At 39.9% G+C, this 17,446-nt stretch overlaps 1 protein-coding gene and 1 long non-coding RNA gene across 5 annotated transcripts in view; one reads left to right on the top strand and one right to left on the bottom strand.

The window, feature by feature from the left end:
- The first annotated feature begins 345 nt into the window (after window positions 1-345).
- Window positions 346-17,446, top strand: part of LOC107226113 (aquaporin AQPAe.a) — a 39,722-nt gene continuing 22,621 nt past the window's right edge. Inside the window, exons 1-2 of the mRNA XM_046735452.1 lie at window positions 346-1,187; window positions 2,907-3,033. Of these exons, the coding sequence (XP_046591408.1) occupies window positions 1,071-1,187; window positions 2,907-3,033 (244 nt within the window). The 5' untranslated portion in view covers window positions 346-1,070. The remainder of the gene's footprint in view (window positions 1,188-2,906; window positions 3,034-17,446) is intronic.
- LOC124293655 lies at window positions 5,171-13,441 on the bottom strand. 4 transcript variants are annotated; one of them, XR_006903542.1, is made up of 4 exons: window positions 9,509-9,725; window positions 8,926-9,042; window positions 6,376-6,524; window positions 5,171-6,188 (listed from the first exon to the last, which is right to left on the bottom strand). It is a non-coding gene; the product is annotated as an uncharacterized LOC124293655 (long non-coding RNA). The 4 variants fall into 4 exon arrangements; XR_006903544.1 differs by lacking the exon at window positions 9,509-9,725 and adding an exon at window positions 13,197-13,441 and having other exon boundaries at window positions 5,171-6,524; XR_006903543.1 differs by lacking the exon at window positions 9,509-9,725 and adding an exon at window positions 9,867-10,123 and having other exon boundaries at window positions 5,171-6,524.

Genomic DNA, 17,446 nt, shown 5'->3' with positions numbered 1-17,446 from the left:
AGCCGTTAGAGTTCTATTAAAAAAATACCGTACACACATAATACACTGGTACTGCAGGCATGCGCGTATTTATACCGCGCAAACAGTAACGGAAGAAAGCAATTTGTCAGTTTAACAATGCGTGTCGGAAATCCCGCAGACGAATAAATCGTTCGTTCGCAGTGGTGGAAATTATGTCCGTTTATTCGCGGACGGAATCTCACCAGGAATTTCCAAAATCCATGGGGAGTAAACCACTCGCTGACCGGATTCGCGTCGATGACGGAAAAGAAAGAAGAAAAAAAAAAAAAAAAATAGAAAAAAGAAAAAAAGAAAGAAAAAAAAAAACGTAGCGAATAACGACATACCCGCGAAAATCGATGGTCATGAAAAATGCAGGCCTGTCCCGATACAGCGATTCCTATACCGCACAACACCGAGCAGAGTCATCGGAGGAGTCTAGCGACTGACCTCACATATGCTAATTGTCCCATTGCTATCTGCACGCGACGCCACCATTGGCGTATTATCCCGTAATCACTACTCGACTGGCCCTGAATCGAAAGCAGCTCGGATGGTTTGATAAAATGAGCGAGGATCCGACGAGAAGCCTTAATTAAAAACATCGCAACCTGAAACTTTCCGAAGGCTTTGGGAAAGATCCGTTAATTTTTTCGACAATTCCTGACGGACTGGATAGCAACGATCGGATCTGTGCTGGAGGGAGGATTCCTCCCCCCACCCCCTTCTTCCGTGCGATAACGACGAGCGTCGATGCATTTTTACGACACGCGAACGTGACGTCATCGGGCCAATATCAAGGACTCGGCAAAGCAGGGTTGACTCTTCACTCCCGATCACGTCTCGACGCAACGCGTCGACATTCGACGACCTTTGTCACGCCAGAGAACACCCGGAGCTTTAAGGAAAGAGGATATTTTCGAGGGCTTGACCGAGGGCTCTGATTAGAGGCTCGATAATATCCTGGTGAATTACAACGGTTGGTGATGAAGTACCGTGCGAAGGGGAAAACTGTCACGGAATCCGGTATAGTTTCTCCACTCTCGCCGAGTTATTTTAACTGCCGGTGAATGATGCAGCGCAGAACCAACCCTCATCGTCGTTATCTTCACCTTTGGCGAGAGTTCGCCGCCTTCCACGTTCGCGAACCATCCGCAACGCGGTTCTGGTTTGCGCGCACGTCCCAGGTAACAGAGCGAGTGAGCGAGAGTGAATGAGGGAGTGAGTGAGTGAGTGAGTCCGACGCTTGGAAGGGATCGCTCCTGATATCCGAGGACACCTTAAATCTTTATGCAAAACTGCCCCAGTGGCCGAGAACGTCGCAGTAACGGGGCCAAAGTTGACCGATCGAGACGCTCCTGCTACCCTCGCAGTTTGATAGAAATTTGCTCGTTTCACCCTTGGAAGCGCTTTTTTTTTTCTTCAATTCGTTACTGTGGCGTTTCAGTGGTAAAAATTAATCTTCGTGTGATTTGTATCGATCGTTATTCAAGGATTATTGGGATCCACAGTCCGAATGAAAAGTTGCGAGAGGAGAAAGACTTTGTTAGTCGCACTAACGATAGTGAAGGGACATGAAACAACATCCCAACAGATTTTTGATAGAAAAAAAACCTTCCAAACACGCCAGTCTTAAATTTTTGTTATCTTAGCTTGGGTTGTTCGAATTTGCTTGGATTCGCTTCCATTACATGGTGTTTCATTCGTCTTCACTAACGGCGTGAATTACATTGCTCGAGAATTCTTCTATTTAGTTAACTTTTGAATCAAACTGTGGGTCTCATTAATCTTTAATCGTAACGATTTGAATTGTCTCTTGTAATTTGATAACGTTTGATCAAAGTATGGCACAAAAATTGGAAAGCCAAAAATTATATCACACGTAAAACCTCGGTTGTAGAGGCGAAAAAGTATTGCAAATTTCCGCAAAATTACACACTGTAAAATTTTTCAATCGAGATAATAATATATTAATATTTTGCGGGCTTAATCGCTCGCGAATTGTTTGAGTCGAGTCGATAAAATCTCGTATACTTTAAATACATGTATTTGCAATATATATACACATATCGTTTGTTTCGCGATGTTGATGCAATCGCAAATTGGCATCAAAATTCGGGTATAAACAACCAAACCGTCGTCGGAGACCCGAGTCGAGGTTATCGACTCTGCGATCGTGAATCGAGAACCGGAATCTACTGCGCAACCCATTTTGCTTTGTTGCTCCGATATTAATCGAGTTTCCAGAAGATATACGCGTTACACAGATCTTATCCCCAATAGGTATGCAACACTTACACATTTTCACGCATTGTCAGTTGATGAATATTAGTATTCCTCCCGATGAGTTGCTGCGTTTCGCGACACGTTCATGCCTACACGCGTTAAATTCCGACGCGTTTCAAAGGCAGAATATCCGTTTTGCATTGCAATGCGTTTGGAAGTGTAGCAAAGGAAGACGGAACAGAGAAATAAAAAGAAGTAGACTCGTAAATCAACGATGAAGTGGAAATCGACAGTGCAATTTATTAATTACTAAACTGTTTTTTTTTTTTTTTTTTTTCATCTAAACAAATTGTAACAGTTGAAAATCTCTTTTTTCATATCGTTCACCTGAAGTACCGATTGAGATAAAAATTGTACAACGTGCTCCAGGCGCCGTCAATTTTTCGAAGCCGGTATTATGGTAGTATTATAGATCGTACACAGATCCAGATTTGATCTTGTGAAGTGTCGTTATCGAATGATTGCCTGCGATTCCCCGCGATAACAGGAACGTGGCGTTTGTTCCCGTTTTGAGTTTACGGCTTCTGCAACAGCGGGATTTCAATCGTCGTCGACGCGTAATAATTAGTGCCACGACGAACTTGGACAGATCTGGGATTACAGTTTGTTCACTTTTCAAGCTGTGTCGAGAGGCCAAAGAGAAAGACTCGGACATGTACGACGCCACGGTTCATCCCGAGGAAAATCCAAGATCGTTTCGAGACCCGATTTCAGATATCGACAAAGGCAGCGAGCGCCGTTTGAGCGGTAAGTTAATTAACCCCAGATAAGGGTGTTCCGTTGTATTTTGTAACAGAAGAAGTCACGTGGTATTGGGACAAATTTTGACACGCTCTTGGGCCAAAAGTAGAGATCCGTGTTTCAGCGTTTCATTGAGTGGGCATTTGTTGGTCTGAAAAAAAGTATTGAGCATTTGTAAAGAAAAAAAAAAAAACTGCATTGTTCTGACAATTTTTCTAAATCATGTTGGTAATTTTTATTCAGATATCGCGTATTTTCAAATATTTTATAGAGATTTGTTGGCCCAGAAGTGTGTCAATTTTATTTCATTCTTTGATCGATTTATGATCCTGCGTAACTGCGCAACTTCTCGTCGTTAAAACAGCCCACTGATCGTTGATCAGTCCTTTGGAGTTCACTTCACGCCAGTGTAACGTTGAAACACATACGAGTAGATCTTTACCAAGATTGCACGTTGAAGGATAAAAGTGCGGGAGTGACGTGTTGGGGAAGCAGGACAACCCGCGTTGTCTCGATTCTACATCTTTACAGCTGTCTGTGCAATTTCCTTCACACGCGTGTTATTTTTAATCGTTTAAAAAATGGACAAGTAAAACGCAGCACATCGTGACAACGTGTATGCGTGTCGAAGATGGAAGGTCATGGTTTGCACTCCGTAGTTGTAAAGTACAAAGTGGATCTGTTGAATATAATATTTCGATACGGGCCGCTATAAAAGCTGAATGAAAATCATTTGGACACAGGCGACTGCATGGAATCCTGAAAAATATTTCTGCACTCTTTGTTTCGTAACGCTTGCAAACCTTCTTCGGAACCTTCGCGATGCATGTTACGATCATGGGGGCGGGGTTGAAGTTAGGAATTTGAAAAGTTCCGAAAGCGGCCAATTCCGAATTATTTGGTGGCGAAACTTGAAGTAAAGAAATCAAACTTTGAAGAAACAATAAAGTTTCAAATGGTCGGAAACACGACGGCTCAAAGTTCAGAAATGCGAGATTCCCAAAGTTCAAGTTACGATAGAGCAAAGTTCCGAAAAGTAAAGTTTTGATAGAGCAAAATTCCGATAGATAAAGTTTCGATAGAATAAAAATCAGAAAAACCGAAAATCAGAGTGACCAGGATTACGAACGTAAAAGTATCGAAAATTCAAAGCAAAGAAAGATCAAAGTGTCAAAATTTCGTCAAGCCAGAGATTCACAGAACTGAAGATCTTCGATCATTGGTGATTTCGATGTTTCAGATTTTAAAATTTTCTCATTTTCGCCATTTCGGAAATTTGAGCGGCGTGTTTTAGACCATTCGAAACTATCATGGTTCGTGAAAGTTCAATTTCTTTACACTAAGTTTCATCGGGAAAAAATTTGGAATTTGGCGCCTTTGAAACTTCTCAAATTTGGAATTTCAACCCCGCTCCTGGGCCATGAAAATAATATCGAGATTGTTCAGGCACCGACCGCGTTACGTTCAACAAGCTCGCAGTCTTCGTTTCGCTGCGGCAACTTTAAATTGATCCGTCCTCTCGGTACATGCATATGGTATAATAACACACGATTGACAGTGGTTAAGTACCACAGATTAGTCAGAAGTGATGCAGTCAGAGAATTGAATGAAAGAGAGAAGGTATACGGTACAAGTAACGTGTGCAAGAACGGAGTTGTACGAAACGATTTTCAAATCCACCCACGTTGTCTAGTAAAGGTGCGAACAAAAAATTGCCACATGTACAGTCCGATGAAAACAATCTTCTCAACGACTGATACGCGTCTCTTTCAAATGTTACTCTGACAACGGGCATTGTCTCTTTTTGAGCAATCATTACAGCTGCTGTTATTATACGCTTACCAAAAACCACTAGAAAAGTCTTTCGCAGTTTTACACACTGATCGATTTTTATCATCCGTACTCAAATACGATCTACCGTGTAATTTGAGCGTTTCTTATTCCCGCGTGCAGCGACTATTCCATACATTACTTACGGCTAATTACTAGGTGTTCCCGCTGATTGTTGTATCCATTTACTGCACGTTACGACGAACGAAAATCACCTTCGTAATGATTGCATAAAACGCAATTACGCATGCACGAGTTCTCGGTAAAGGTATAGGATCATGGGTTTTTGTTTTAGAAATTTTGAGAGTTTTTTTTATAGCATTTTATTGGAAAATTTTCAATTCTTACTCTCTATTTGTATAATGCTTGATCAATAATTATATTATTCATCCTGAACGTGCTCCAATCAGAACCGCGGTTGTTGTTTGAAGTATGAAGAAAATAAAAACTACATATTATTATGAACGTAGAGCGTGATTCCACGCAATGCATATTGTTGACTCAGAATCTAATTACACGGTCGCTGGAATCGCGACCGCATCGCAAGATAAACAAAAGTAAAGTACGAACTAGATAAAAAAGAAGAAAAAAAAACCACAAGGCACAACAATATCAGTATCTCGTTGATCTTCTGGTACCTGGAATAAACACGAACAAGGTGTTACGTAAAGTATAATTATGGTTAAATTAACAGTTTTTACCGCAGGTTGTATCTGTTCAACTTATTAACGCGGTCGTTGAATTAGTGACTGAACTAAAAATTAACGACCTGACATCGAATGACTGAGATAAATTCAAGTTTGCCGTATACAAAAGAGGGGATCGTCTGTATAGATCGGTGGGTGAAACGTTTGCACTGTTAAAATTTGTAATTCAAATCTCCCACAAAACGTAAAATCACGAACGTTTTTTTAGCGAGTTGATTTAGCATGGTCGCTTTAGATTTCCACTCGGCTAAAATCAATGACAGTTATACACAGGTACATACGCCCTACATACCTACATATGTATTATATGCATAGATGAGATGCACAAGCGACGACTGGTTGTCCGACTTGTGGATGAGGGGAGAAAAAATGAGCCTAGAAAAACACCGGGTTCCTGTTATAACTGACAATGAACTTGAAAAGAGACGTAATAGCATTGTTGCAACGAAACTATAATTATAATTACGTGGGAACGAAACGAGAGTTAATTTCGAAGGGAATGATACGTGCATGTGAGTCCTCGAGAAATTTTTACCTTTCCTTTTTTAACACATCTTTGCAATCCCGATACGTTCACCGATATTTTTTTCCTTCTCGTTCACTGTTTAGCGTAAGAAACATCGTCTGTGTGTGAAAATAGTACGTTACGTTTATTTTTTTTCCGAATTACATATTTTTAAGCGGGATCAGAGGATGTGAGGTGAAGGATTTGAGACGGAAGTCAGGCTGATTCGTATCTGGCAAGGCGATAAGACTTGTTGTTTTATACATGGAATTATGAGAAATAAATTTGTTGCATGAGTTTACTCACCGTGAATGCGAATAGCGACTGGCCGCTCGGACATGCAGGTAACTGAACGGCGTGGCAAAAGGCTCGACAGGTGCTGCCTCGCGCCAAATAATCGCAAAGCATGCTGGACTATCGAATATTCCCCCCCTTAGATTGATTTTCATTTGCGCCTGAAAGTGGGAAATTAATTAAATTATCCTGTAGGAAATGATCGGCGAATATGATATGCCGAAAAACATGTATCGAGCGGATTTCGAAGACTGGTAACTGTAGTCGAATTCACTGTTTTTGTTTTTTTCGGAGGGGAATGAGCAGTCAATTTTTAGGCTTCGTCAGGTCGAGGAAAATTTTGAAAGTGTTGTCACGATCGACTACCAAAAGCAACAAACCGATTTAGAGAAGCCGTAAATAAGTGTTTGGATTATTTTCAGTTTTTTGAAAAAAATAAACACACGGCAAAGGAATTGACAGTCAAAATAATAAAATACAAAACACCAACGAATGGCGTAAAAATAAGCAAAAATTGTTCGGTACGTTTCCAATAAATTTTGGATCGGGAAGAACTTGCCGTGAGATTGGGCGATTAGCTTTCGTAACATCGCGTAAAAGGTTAGACTAAAACAGCGTGTCTACGTAAACTGACCGAAAGTGGCAATTAAAAATGTTTGATCGAAGCTGAATACTCGTATTTACCTGCCTGTATTTCAAGGTATCTCATCGCGAACTTCAGCTCTTCATTTTTTATTCAACGTGAATTGGAATGAATATTTTCACGCACATGCTACGTAACGAGCATCTCGTCTAATAAGAAACGTGACTGAATAAAGCAAACGGCCGGTAGATTTTCTCAAGAATTAATCCCGACCCACATACCGGAATTGCATGGTAATTATCATTATACATTAGATAGGGAAATGAAAGTGTAATAAAAATTCTGCGCTAGAATTATTTCCATACAAGCTTGTAGAATTACCGAAGGATACGAAGCTCGAGTCGACGTGCAGCAGCATCGCTTTTCGCACGGACGACGACTAATGGACAAATTTGCCGTCGTTATCAACGCGGTGAAATAACCACTAAAATTAACAGCAAACAAAACATTCTCGAGCTGTATAACACACAAGCGGATTATCGCGGGAGAATTTGTTTACAGGTTTGTTAATATACGAGAATGACACGTGTAGCTTTATAAGCCTGTGTAATTTGTATACGGTAATCATTGATTCAAATTAGACAAGTTGTACAGTAATTCATACGAGAGAAGAACATGTCTGACCTTTTCTCACTGCGTTACATGATGACGGAAATTATGAAAATATTTATAGACGATCGGATGTTTACTCGTATGTAAATTTTCTATTCGTTAACAAAGTAGGTATAAATCCTGTTTTACAGTAACCTTCGGCAAATTATTCGAAAAGAGCTTCTTCACTTTCATTTCATTAAAATGTCACCATTTTTCCGTTAAATGACGCAGTGGTGATTTGAGTTTTACACCCGACAACCATTCTCGTGAGTTTTTCCGATTTGTACTTTCACCACTTGTCAAAGTCTATTCATAATGGCTCCCATCAGCAGTTTGGTTATGCCCAACACGATTATCGGAATATATAAAAATGATAATTTGCCTAACGCGTAGTCAAAAAAACTCATCATTCGATAGTATTTTATCATGCTGTATTAAAAGGCGACCACCGGTATACGCAATATCAGTGATAAACATTTTGTTTATAGCCTGCTCGTTCCTTAAAGAGGTTTCAAGAATAATTGCTATTAGGAATAGTATCGAAAACAATCGACGGTCCATTTTCTTATCTTATAACAATTCGATACGCAGAATTTTTCGGATTCAACTAATAATTAAGGATGTTGTTTGCTCAAATATCGATACTTCCCTTGTTAGTTTTACTACGAGACAATCGTACATTCGTGATTTATCAAATTGTTATCTTAGTAAGGTACGTGAATATAATCTAATAATCTAATCTTTGGAAATATAAACGTTGAAAATACTAGAATTCTAATTTAAATAAAAGCTTAAATGTCGATGCTCTATTTTAAACCGCTTCAAAAAGATTGAAAACCTTCTAGATTCGTTCCATTTCTCTCTATATTGGCTGATTTTATTCAGAAGACTATATTTTCTACAAAGTTACTGAACAGATTGTTCTTTTTTTCAGTTAAAGTCGATTCAGCATTGCCATCTGTTGATCATAATCAAAATCGCTTCATCATTGTAAAGTTAAATGCTTAACGATGCCAATATGATGAAAATAAGATTGCCAATGAATTAAATATTTGAAAATAGTCTTTTTAGTAAAATGATCCATTGCAGAGTGAGATTGAACAAATCAACCAGGTTTTCAACGATTCTGTAATCATTTGAAACTAAGTATCTACACCTAAACTTTTGTTTATAATTCCTTGGTGTTGTCTCGTTTCTTTTTCTCTTAAATCCATCGAGATTTTCGTAGCTCGCGAATAAGAATATAATTTGACAAATATAACGGACGCACGACTACCTCGTAATAAAATTGAATGAATGGCATCGGTTTTTAGCCAACTAACTACATTGAGAAGTTTCCAGGCTGCTGAAATTTTTTGTTCTCCTTAAATTGAAGAAAAAAAGTGGATTTGGGCTGACCATGATCCAGCCTGTGAACTTTTCGTCTTCATACCCGTTACAAGCTGGAATAGTAATAATATGCATAATAATAATACTAATTTCATCATTTCATTCGAACTTTGGAAGCTCAGTGTCAAATTCGTGATCAGCAACCGAAAAAATCTTCAAGTACCGATTTTCATCGAAATGCAAACAATTTTTTACCGGCATGTTGAATGCGCGAATTTTAAATTCTGGAAATCTAAGCTTAGATTCGTGATCAGCAATCCAAAAAACCATATGGTACGAATTTTTATTCGAATCCGTTCATCCATTCGCACGACATCGACATTTCTATTCTATTTCTTGTAATTCTGTTATTCAAATAATTCGGAAAGTACTAAACCGGTCAAAGGTAAGGTCTAAAAAAATCGCTTCCAAGTTTGTAAAAGACGCGTCGACTGTAAGAAAAATCATAAAAATCCGATGGCTCGATCTCGAGATATCGTCGAACAAAAGAATTGATCACACGCGTACACGTATACATACACACACGGGCGTCCATCTGAAAATAATTGGAGGTGATTCTCTAGGCCTTGAAACGTCGAGATCTGGTGAAAATTCAACTTTTCACTCTCGGGGTGGTCACAATAAATTCCTATTTTCTCTGAAAACACGGGAACGGGAAATTAAAAATGCGACGGACTTGAAAGAAGCGCGTATGGAAATTACGCTCGCGTCTCGCTCGCCTAACACTCTAGAAACCGTGTAGTTTACATGCAACTCCGAACTTGACCATTACCATTCCACAGGCTGCAGTGGACCTTGACTTTGATCGCATACGCCTTGCGTGATACACCTAATACACGCGTGTAACAAAGTAACGATTTTCTATGTATGCACGCACCTCAACACTTCCGCAGGATCCCACCTTCCGTTTACGTAATAATCCGCGTACCTACGCAAGGTGCGCTATATCACGGGCGTTTCTTGTCTCCATCCGATCGTCACGCTCGGCTGGCTTCGAACCTGTAATAATCTACATGCTAGCCGCCACTGAATCGTGTCGACTCAACTACAGATCCATTGGAGACTAGTCGAGAACGTGCTGGATGCGTCGTCGCGTGAAATTTATCTATTCGATCATGCGAAAGCAGGAAGTTAGAAATGCCTCGATCCGATTAGTTGCAGCTATTTTTATTCCAAAGCCAAGTTTGAAACCAACGGACAATCGAACGGGCATCGGATTTCTCAAATCAAATATCGTCGACTCGAGATTGGGGAGCTTTTTAAAAATATTATCTTGATCGCGAATGAATCTAATTGTCGACACGTTACCAAAAACAGACCTACTTTTAGAGCGAATTAAGCCTTCGACATGGGTCACTTTCCGTATGACGCTATCAATTTCCTGTTTCCTGACAATCCTGATACCGAATACTGTTCAAACGTTATTAATGTTACACTACAGGCTGATCGCAGAGCGATAATATTCGCCGATGTGACTTGCGCGATTCGCTGCAATAGTAGGGGTTGTAAAATGTAAAGGTCGACGTTCTATGTCAGGATATACATGACATAATTACGATATCACGAGCAGGGCAAGCTAATTTTTCGTACTTTCCGAGGGGGAGATGACGGGTAAAAGAAGGTGTGTAATTTACGACCCCACCCCACGTGGCAACCTTGACCCAGAAAAAAAAGAGGCCGCTCCACTCTTTCGGCCACGGGTGAAAAAGAACACCGATCAAACCGACCAAAAATTTCTCATCATTTAGGTCAATATATACGAGAAGCGTGACCTCAGACTCGCTCGTTATTATCTGGCTTGGAATTTACACGATTCCTCTTCTGGCACGAGATCACGGTTAAGGGGTGCCGGCCAAACCCCGTCCCTGAGGGAGCCAAGGAAATAAAAAACCCTTGGCCCAACCCTGGCTCGCCTTATCCCTCACGGAAATGACGAGCATGATTAAAAGTGAGCTTGGTTGAAAATACTTTTCTAACGTCCGTACGAACAGACGATAAAATTGTGTTGGAAAAAAACGAAGAATTCTTTCAAATTTAATATTCTCTTAATTCCGATACCGATGATCGCACAGTTTGCGAATTCTTACGGAGATATTTGAGCAGTCTGTGTAGATCGGGATAAATGATCTCGTTACACGTCAATTCATAATCGATTGGAATGAAATTCAAACTCGAAAATGTAATGCACAAATACCGATCTGGCATTCCAGAAAATACGACCGAGCAATCAGTGCCAAACATTTCTCGGGTGGGATGCGTAGTGAAGTGTGCATGTATAAATGAATTTCGAAAAGGTGCTAATTTCGAGAAACGAGAAATTATCGACGATTACGAAAATGATCGGCAACAGCGTTACAAGGATCCAAAAATAATAATCCTGCTTAGAGAAGAGCGTGTCCGTCACGCCGTATTTTGTCGATGCTTTTTTCTTTCTTTGTTCATTTATTTATTTATTTATTTGTTCATTCTTCTTATACAATGACAATGCTAGTTCTACACGGTGACCGTAAGTGGAGACCACTCGGACTCTTCCTGTATGCTTGCAAAAACTGCGCAGATCGACGACGTAGACGCGAATATATCCGAATGCACACAGACACTAATATGCACCAGCTAAAAGTTGCGAAGCGACGTTATTGCTTGAATGTCTGATTTTGTGCCGTAAAAAAGCTTGTTTACGTAATTGCTTTGGGATGGTTGTAATTACATCCGATGTCTAGCCAAGAACGTTCTGGGGAATCACGGAGTTTAGGTACCGTGCCTGGCGCATGTATAATGGTCGTCTTTTCCCGAAGCATTATTCTACGCAGTGAGTCACGAATCGGTCGAATTAAATCGCGTGTAAATGAGTTTCGTATCGATGATTCCGCGGGCTCGGAAAAACTCCTTCCACCAGATATGACTGATTTTTTTATTCTGATCTTTGAGCCCTCGCAATAGTAATTATTATGGGATTACAGGTATTCAGGTTCGAATAAGATTCGACCGTGATTAAAATCAACGATAAATATAGTAGATCGATGTGATTGATCGTTGATACGAAGTTCTCGTCGGTAGATTGACAGATCGAAGTTTTGTCGAGTGGTGGGAGAAGTGCAGGTACGTAATTAGTACTTGAAAAGTTCGGCATAGAAAATGCGGATAGAAAACTAAAGGATCCAGTGAAAGTTGGTAGAATATATTCGAGAACCAGATGTCTGGTTGTAAATTACCTCTGGAAGAGATTTTGCGACGCCAAGAGGATTAAACGATCGGGAAGCGACGAAGTCAGGAGTACAAAGAGTTAATCGGGAATTACGTGGCACGGTGAATTCAAGAACCGTGACTAATTATTGCCTGTCGCGGTTATCAGTGTCCGCATCATGCGAACCTCATTTTCATACAACCGCCCTGCTGCTGGTGTATAAATATAGCCAATCGCATTATCCTGGACACTTTGATCAGCGGCCAAGGCCAAGTCAGCAGCTGTTGCTATCTGCGTTGAAAAATTTAGGAGTCAAACATCGAGTCGAGATGTTGTCAGGGGGATCGACTCGATTTAATTTGTTAGCGTGTGAGTCCGGTGACCGTTTCCTATTCGAGCAGGGAACTCGTAGGTATACATTTGCTCGCGGTAACTCGCAAACAATTACCGCCAGTTTCCTAGGCTTAAGTTTACCAATTTACGTTCGTTATGCGACACGTTAATACGGCAAACAGCTTGTTGACTGCATATAGAGCCGAGAAGTTTACCACCGACAAACACGCGGCGTTTAACACGATCGTTCGGAAACCTCTGGATGTAGGTAAGTAACATACCTACACGAGTACGCGATACGAACTACCTACACGAAAATCGTCATCGGACCGTTGCGCTGCCATGCACAGTGGTAGAAACGATGAGCTGTAATCGAAGCAAGAAACTGTTTTCTTCGGATCTCAAATTATTGTCCATTATCCGCAATGGCGATCGATACGGAGCTAAAAATAATCGGACACGACTCGATTGAATCGGTAAAAATTAGTGGGCTGATCGATTGTTTCGCATTGTTTTTTTTTTTTTTTTTTTTGGAACGGTGCATTTGAAACAGAAATTTCGTAAATTTCAGTACGTAGTCTTAGTAGCGGAAAAGTTTTTGAATAATTAACAGTTTCATTCAAAGTATTTTTCAACATCAGATGAAGATAATCACTTATCTTTCACTCGTTATATCAAATAGGTACTTACGATTGAATTGATACTTGATTCACAAAAATTGATATTGTATTGCGTCGTTCGTGGGAGTAGAAAACAAAAACCGATCGCGAGGAAAAATAATCGAGTTTGAAAATTCGTTGATTATACTCGGTTAATCGGGAAAAAATAATCGATCATTTTTGGTCATTCCTAATTCACAACTTCGCGTCATCACTTCGGTCGTTCGATTGGATCTAAGATTCTTCTGCGTTTATTTCGCTTCTCGCTTGCGAGTCGATCGGAAGGAAATTTTCCAGGGGAATCGATGATCAGGAATGGATTGGTTCGTGGCAAGTATCCAAGAATGTGCAGATGTAATAAAAAAAAACCGTGACTCGTAAGCAAAACAATCGCGTTTGATCGCACCGAGAAGTCGAGCATCTGCATCGTAAATCGGAGATTGTTAAAACGCCGCAGTGCGATAATTTTTGCAAACTGTGTTGAAGTAAACGCACTTGCCAGATTATCCGTCCGCCGTTATAATGGGTCGCTGCAGGAATCAAAGAAAGCGGTAAACGAACCTGGTGGAAAATTTTTTGAACCACCTTCAAGCGATGCGAAAAATGTTTGCGAGTTCTATTGTCGGAAATTGTTACCTTCGTCTGAATCGTTTCTTGCAAAAGTTGGAATTACAACAAATCCGCGACGCAGTACCGAGTTATAATTCGATCGTCCCAGATATATATTGAAGAACAACAATATGGAAAAAGCATCGTAATTATAGACTCAACTGCGCAGCTCTTCAATAATTAATTTTACAAGTAGTCAGGTATTCGAGTCGTTCTGCAGGCTTTACATTTATTATACTTATAACACACAACTGCACACACCGTGTCAGGCATATCTAATTGTGTAAGTCGATCACCGCGAGGCGAAGCTTGAATCATTCCCATGATGGTTTTCCACTCAATTAACAAAATGGCAGCACGCATTAACGAGAGTATCGCGTTCATGTTATTTCTTGTACAAACTGAGAAGTTTTAAAAACCGCAATATATACATTTTTAACCATCCTTCGCGACGTCGGTTCGTTCGAAAGAAAATTTTTTTAGCATGCAGCAATTATGTCGAGCATAATACAAGTCTTTGAACTCTCCCGTGACCCATTCGCACGGTATAATTCTAAAACGTGTAATTCAAGTTAGATTAGAATCCACAAAAAACAATACATTAGCCGAAATTTTTCGAGATTCTAGTCCGCGGACGGACGTGATGCCAATCTACCGCTTTCACGCGTCTATTACATTATATATGTGTATATATATATATATATGTTCTGACCGTGACTCAATCGAGTAATTTAAACTTCATTCAAATGACTTTCTAAGATAGTGTAAAATACATTAATTAGAGCGACGAAACTGGATCTCTTTATACTTGTACCAGATTTCCCAATTTTTAGTACAAACTAAGTGAAATTAGACGACCAAAAAAAAAAAAAAAAAAGAATCGATCCAATTTACGACAACGGTCCCGCACACACGTATGATCGTGTATAATACCCGCGTAAATATTGCCACAAAACGCGCCGCCGCTCCTGTGCAAAGCGTCGGATAAAAATATCACGTAACTCATTAATTAATTAATTGATTAATTATTACCGAGCGAACAAGCGGCGGCTGTACTGACTCGCGATTATTCGATGCCTACCTGCCAACGCGGTGCGTGTGCTGAATTAATCTCGCATCTGCGGCACGTTTCGTTTCCTTTATTGGGAATTTTTCTAATCAACCAACATCTGAACGCCGAGGCTAGCAATATGTAAGCGCGATACGCAGCGCATTGTGCTCAGGCATAATATTAGTAATAATTTATCGAGCGTCGTGTCTGCGCGATGTGCCTTTTCACGTAATATTTGTTTACATAACACGCACACCTCCGCACCGGGGCAACCTTAACCTTATGCCTGAGTTATGCCTGCATCGACATCCTTCACTTACACATTTGCACAGCCGATGATGAGAGACGGCTAACACGGATAACGCGAGTTCGTCTCGTTGCTCGCCTTCTGCAAACGGGTAATACGAAAGGCAAGTGTTATTCTAATTGCTGATTAGCTACGCGACGCGAAGGAGACTCGCATCCTTACGCCTCTCGCAATTAGACGACCGACGGTAATTTCGATTAAGGCTTCTCGAGATCGCGGACGAGGTCCTGATCTCGGTTAATGCACGGAGATAATTGATTGGTCGAAAAACTATGCTTCCCGTTGATATTATTACGAGATAGCCGTGGATTGGTATCTTTTTAATAGAAAAATAGAAAATACTGATGTTATCAGCGAAAGGCTTGTACGTCGATATTTCTTTTCAAATATGTTAAAAATTCGCTTACGATCTCACTCATGCTTGAAACTCCAATAGTGATTTTTTTAAATTTGAAATTCAAAGAAACCTGCATGCATTTTTCTGTCCCGACCTGCGGCTCTCGGCTTCTTGGGATAAGATAAACTACCCTCCTTTGTCAAGGGTGCGGAAAGTTTTGCGAACAGCGGAATTGCGAACACCGCTTTTGACTTACCGAAAGTCTTTCGAGTCGAGAAGACTTATAGATTTTGGTTTGGAATTTTCCGTTTCTGGGATATCGGAGGAAATAGTGGAAAGAATTTAGCCCGGCATTTCCGGCAAGCGTATTATTGGGATGAATTGAGGATTAACCGACTCTTTCAAATTATTGACATCGTCGAATTCAAAGCGGTGTTTTTTTTTTCAATCATTCCTTTGTCAATTTTAACACAAGATCGACAAATATTTTATTAGTACCAATGAAAGATCATTTTTTTTTATATTTATGTATAAAAAAATGGTTTTCGTCGGCGCAAGTTTTACTGGGATAATCAGATATTTTGATAATTTTAAAAAACTCCGTCAACGCGCACGCGCTTCACGAGAAATAGTCACAATCAACGTGGATCATTCTACGTTCGTTACACAGGCAGTGAATTGAGAATAACAGTCTCGTTGCGGATTGAATTTATCACAGAAATTTTTATTCAATTAAAAATGGGAGATGCCAGTGTAGTAAAATTATTGCGTGAGCTGCAACTGCCGTCGCTGATTGGGTCTTTTGGAGGTGAGCAAAAAACATAATCGACTATTTATCGATTCTCGTGATACTTGACGTATAAGTACGTGATCAATGCATTTATAGTTTCACCACTTGAATTAATCGAATTCTTAGCAAGTTGTGAAGTATTGAGTTTGTTTAAGTGTACTGTAACTCTCAATACAGAGAAACCTAAATTAATCAGAGGGGTGATTCTACTTTTTTCGTCGTCAAAGGAAAAAACAGAGTAATTCAATTGTTGTGCGAAATCCTTTCCTTCGGCTTCGAAAAATAGATTTCATGAAATCATTTCGATATATTTGTTGCTTGGACTCAATCAGTCGATACGAAATATTCGTTGACTGTATATCTAGAAAATTGTGTCGTTGATTGAATACAAATTTTCATTTTTGATTAAACAATAATTTTGTCTCGGTTTTATAAAAGCGAGTTTTTTTATACAGACAACATTCGATTGAATTACATCGAATGTCGGAGTCACGTATAATGATGTTACGAGTGTTTTATCGCCGGAAGTAGCCCAAATGACGTTTGTCAAACCTGACAATTGACAGATGATAATGTACAACGTGTCAACGTGGCCTTGTCTGATTGTTCCGTCCATCACATAACTGATTACATCGTCAGTGAATAACCGAATCTTTAATCGCGAAAAAGAAGACGTACATGTACATGTATGTATAAGAAAATATCGGTTATATTTGGGAACCCCCCCTCAAAACTTTAATTTTGGTAGAAAAAAACATTCCTGCAGCGTCCGATCCGGGCTTTGTAATTTAATGGGAAGTCGCCGCTCATTGGACATTTCGAATTATAGCAGCCAATAAACATCTATGAACTACACGCTTCACTTCGCTTGCACGTGAATCTAATGAATTTCCTAGGATAAGGCACAGGTTGTTCGATCCAAATTTTCCTCGTCACAAACAACAAGTAAATATCGTCTCTTCCAGGAGACATTATTATTCGAGTCGAGTGGATACATTGCGATCCCCGATGCCTTGATTACTCGAACAGTTTTCGATGAAAAATAATAATAACAATAACGCCAGTAACAATTTTCAACAAAAAACCAACGCACTTGTCCCAAAAAATTGATTGGATCCGAGCGCATCGTAAATTCGAAGCAAAGGAATTACTCGTCGATTTAACGAAAAAAAGTGAAATCGGTATAA

Source organism: Neodiprion lecontei, chromosome 3 (assembly GCF_021901455.1).
Source record: "Neodiprion lecontei isolate iyNeoLeco1 chromosome 3, iyNeoLeco1.1, whole genome shotgun sequence".
NCBI lineage: Eukaryota > Metazoa > Arthropoda > Insecta > Hymenoptera > Diprionidae > Neodiprion > Neodiprion lecontei.
The sequence above is the reverse complement of the archived record's forward strand: the minus strand, read 5'-3'. Positions and strand labels throughout refer to the sequence as shown.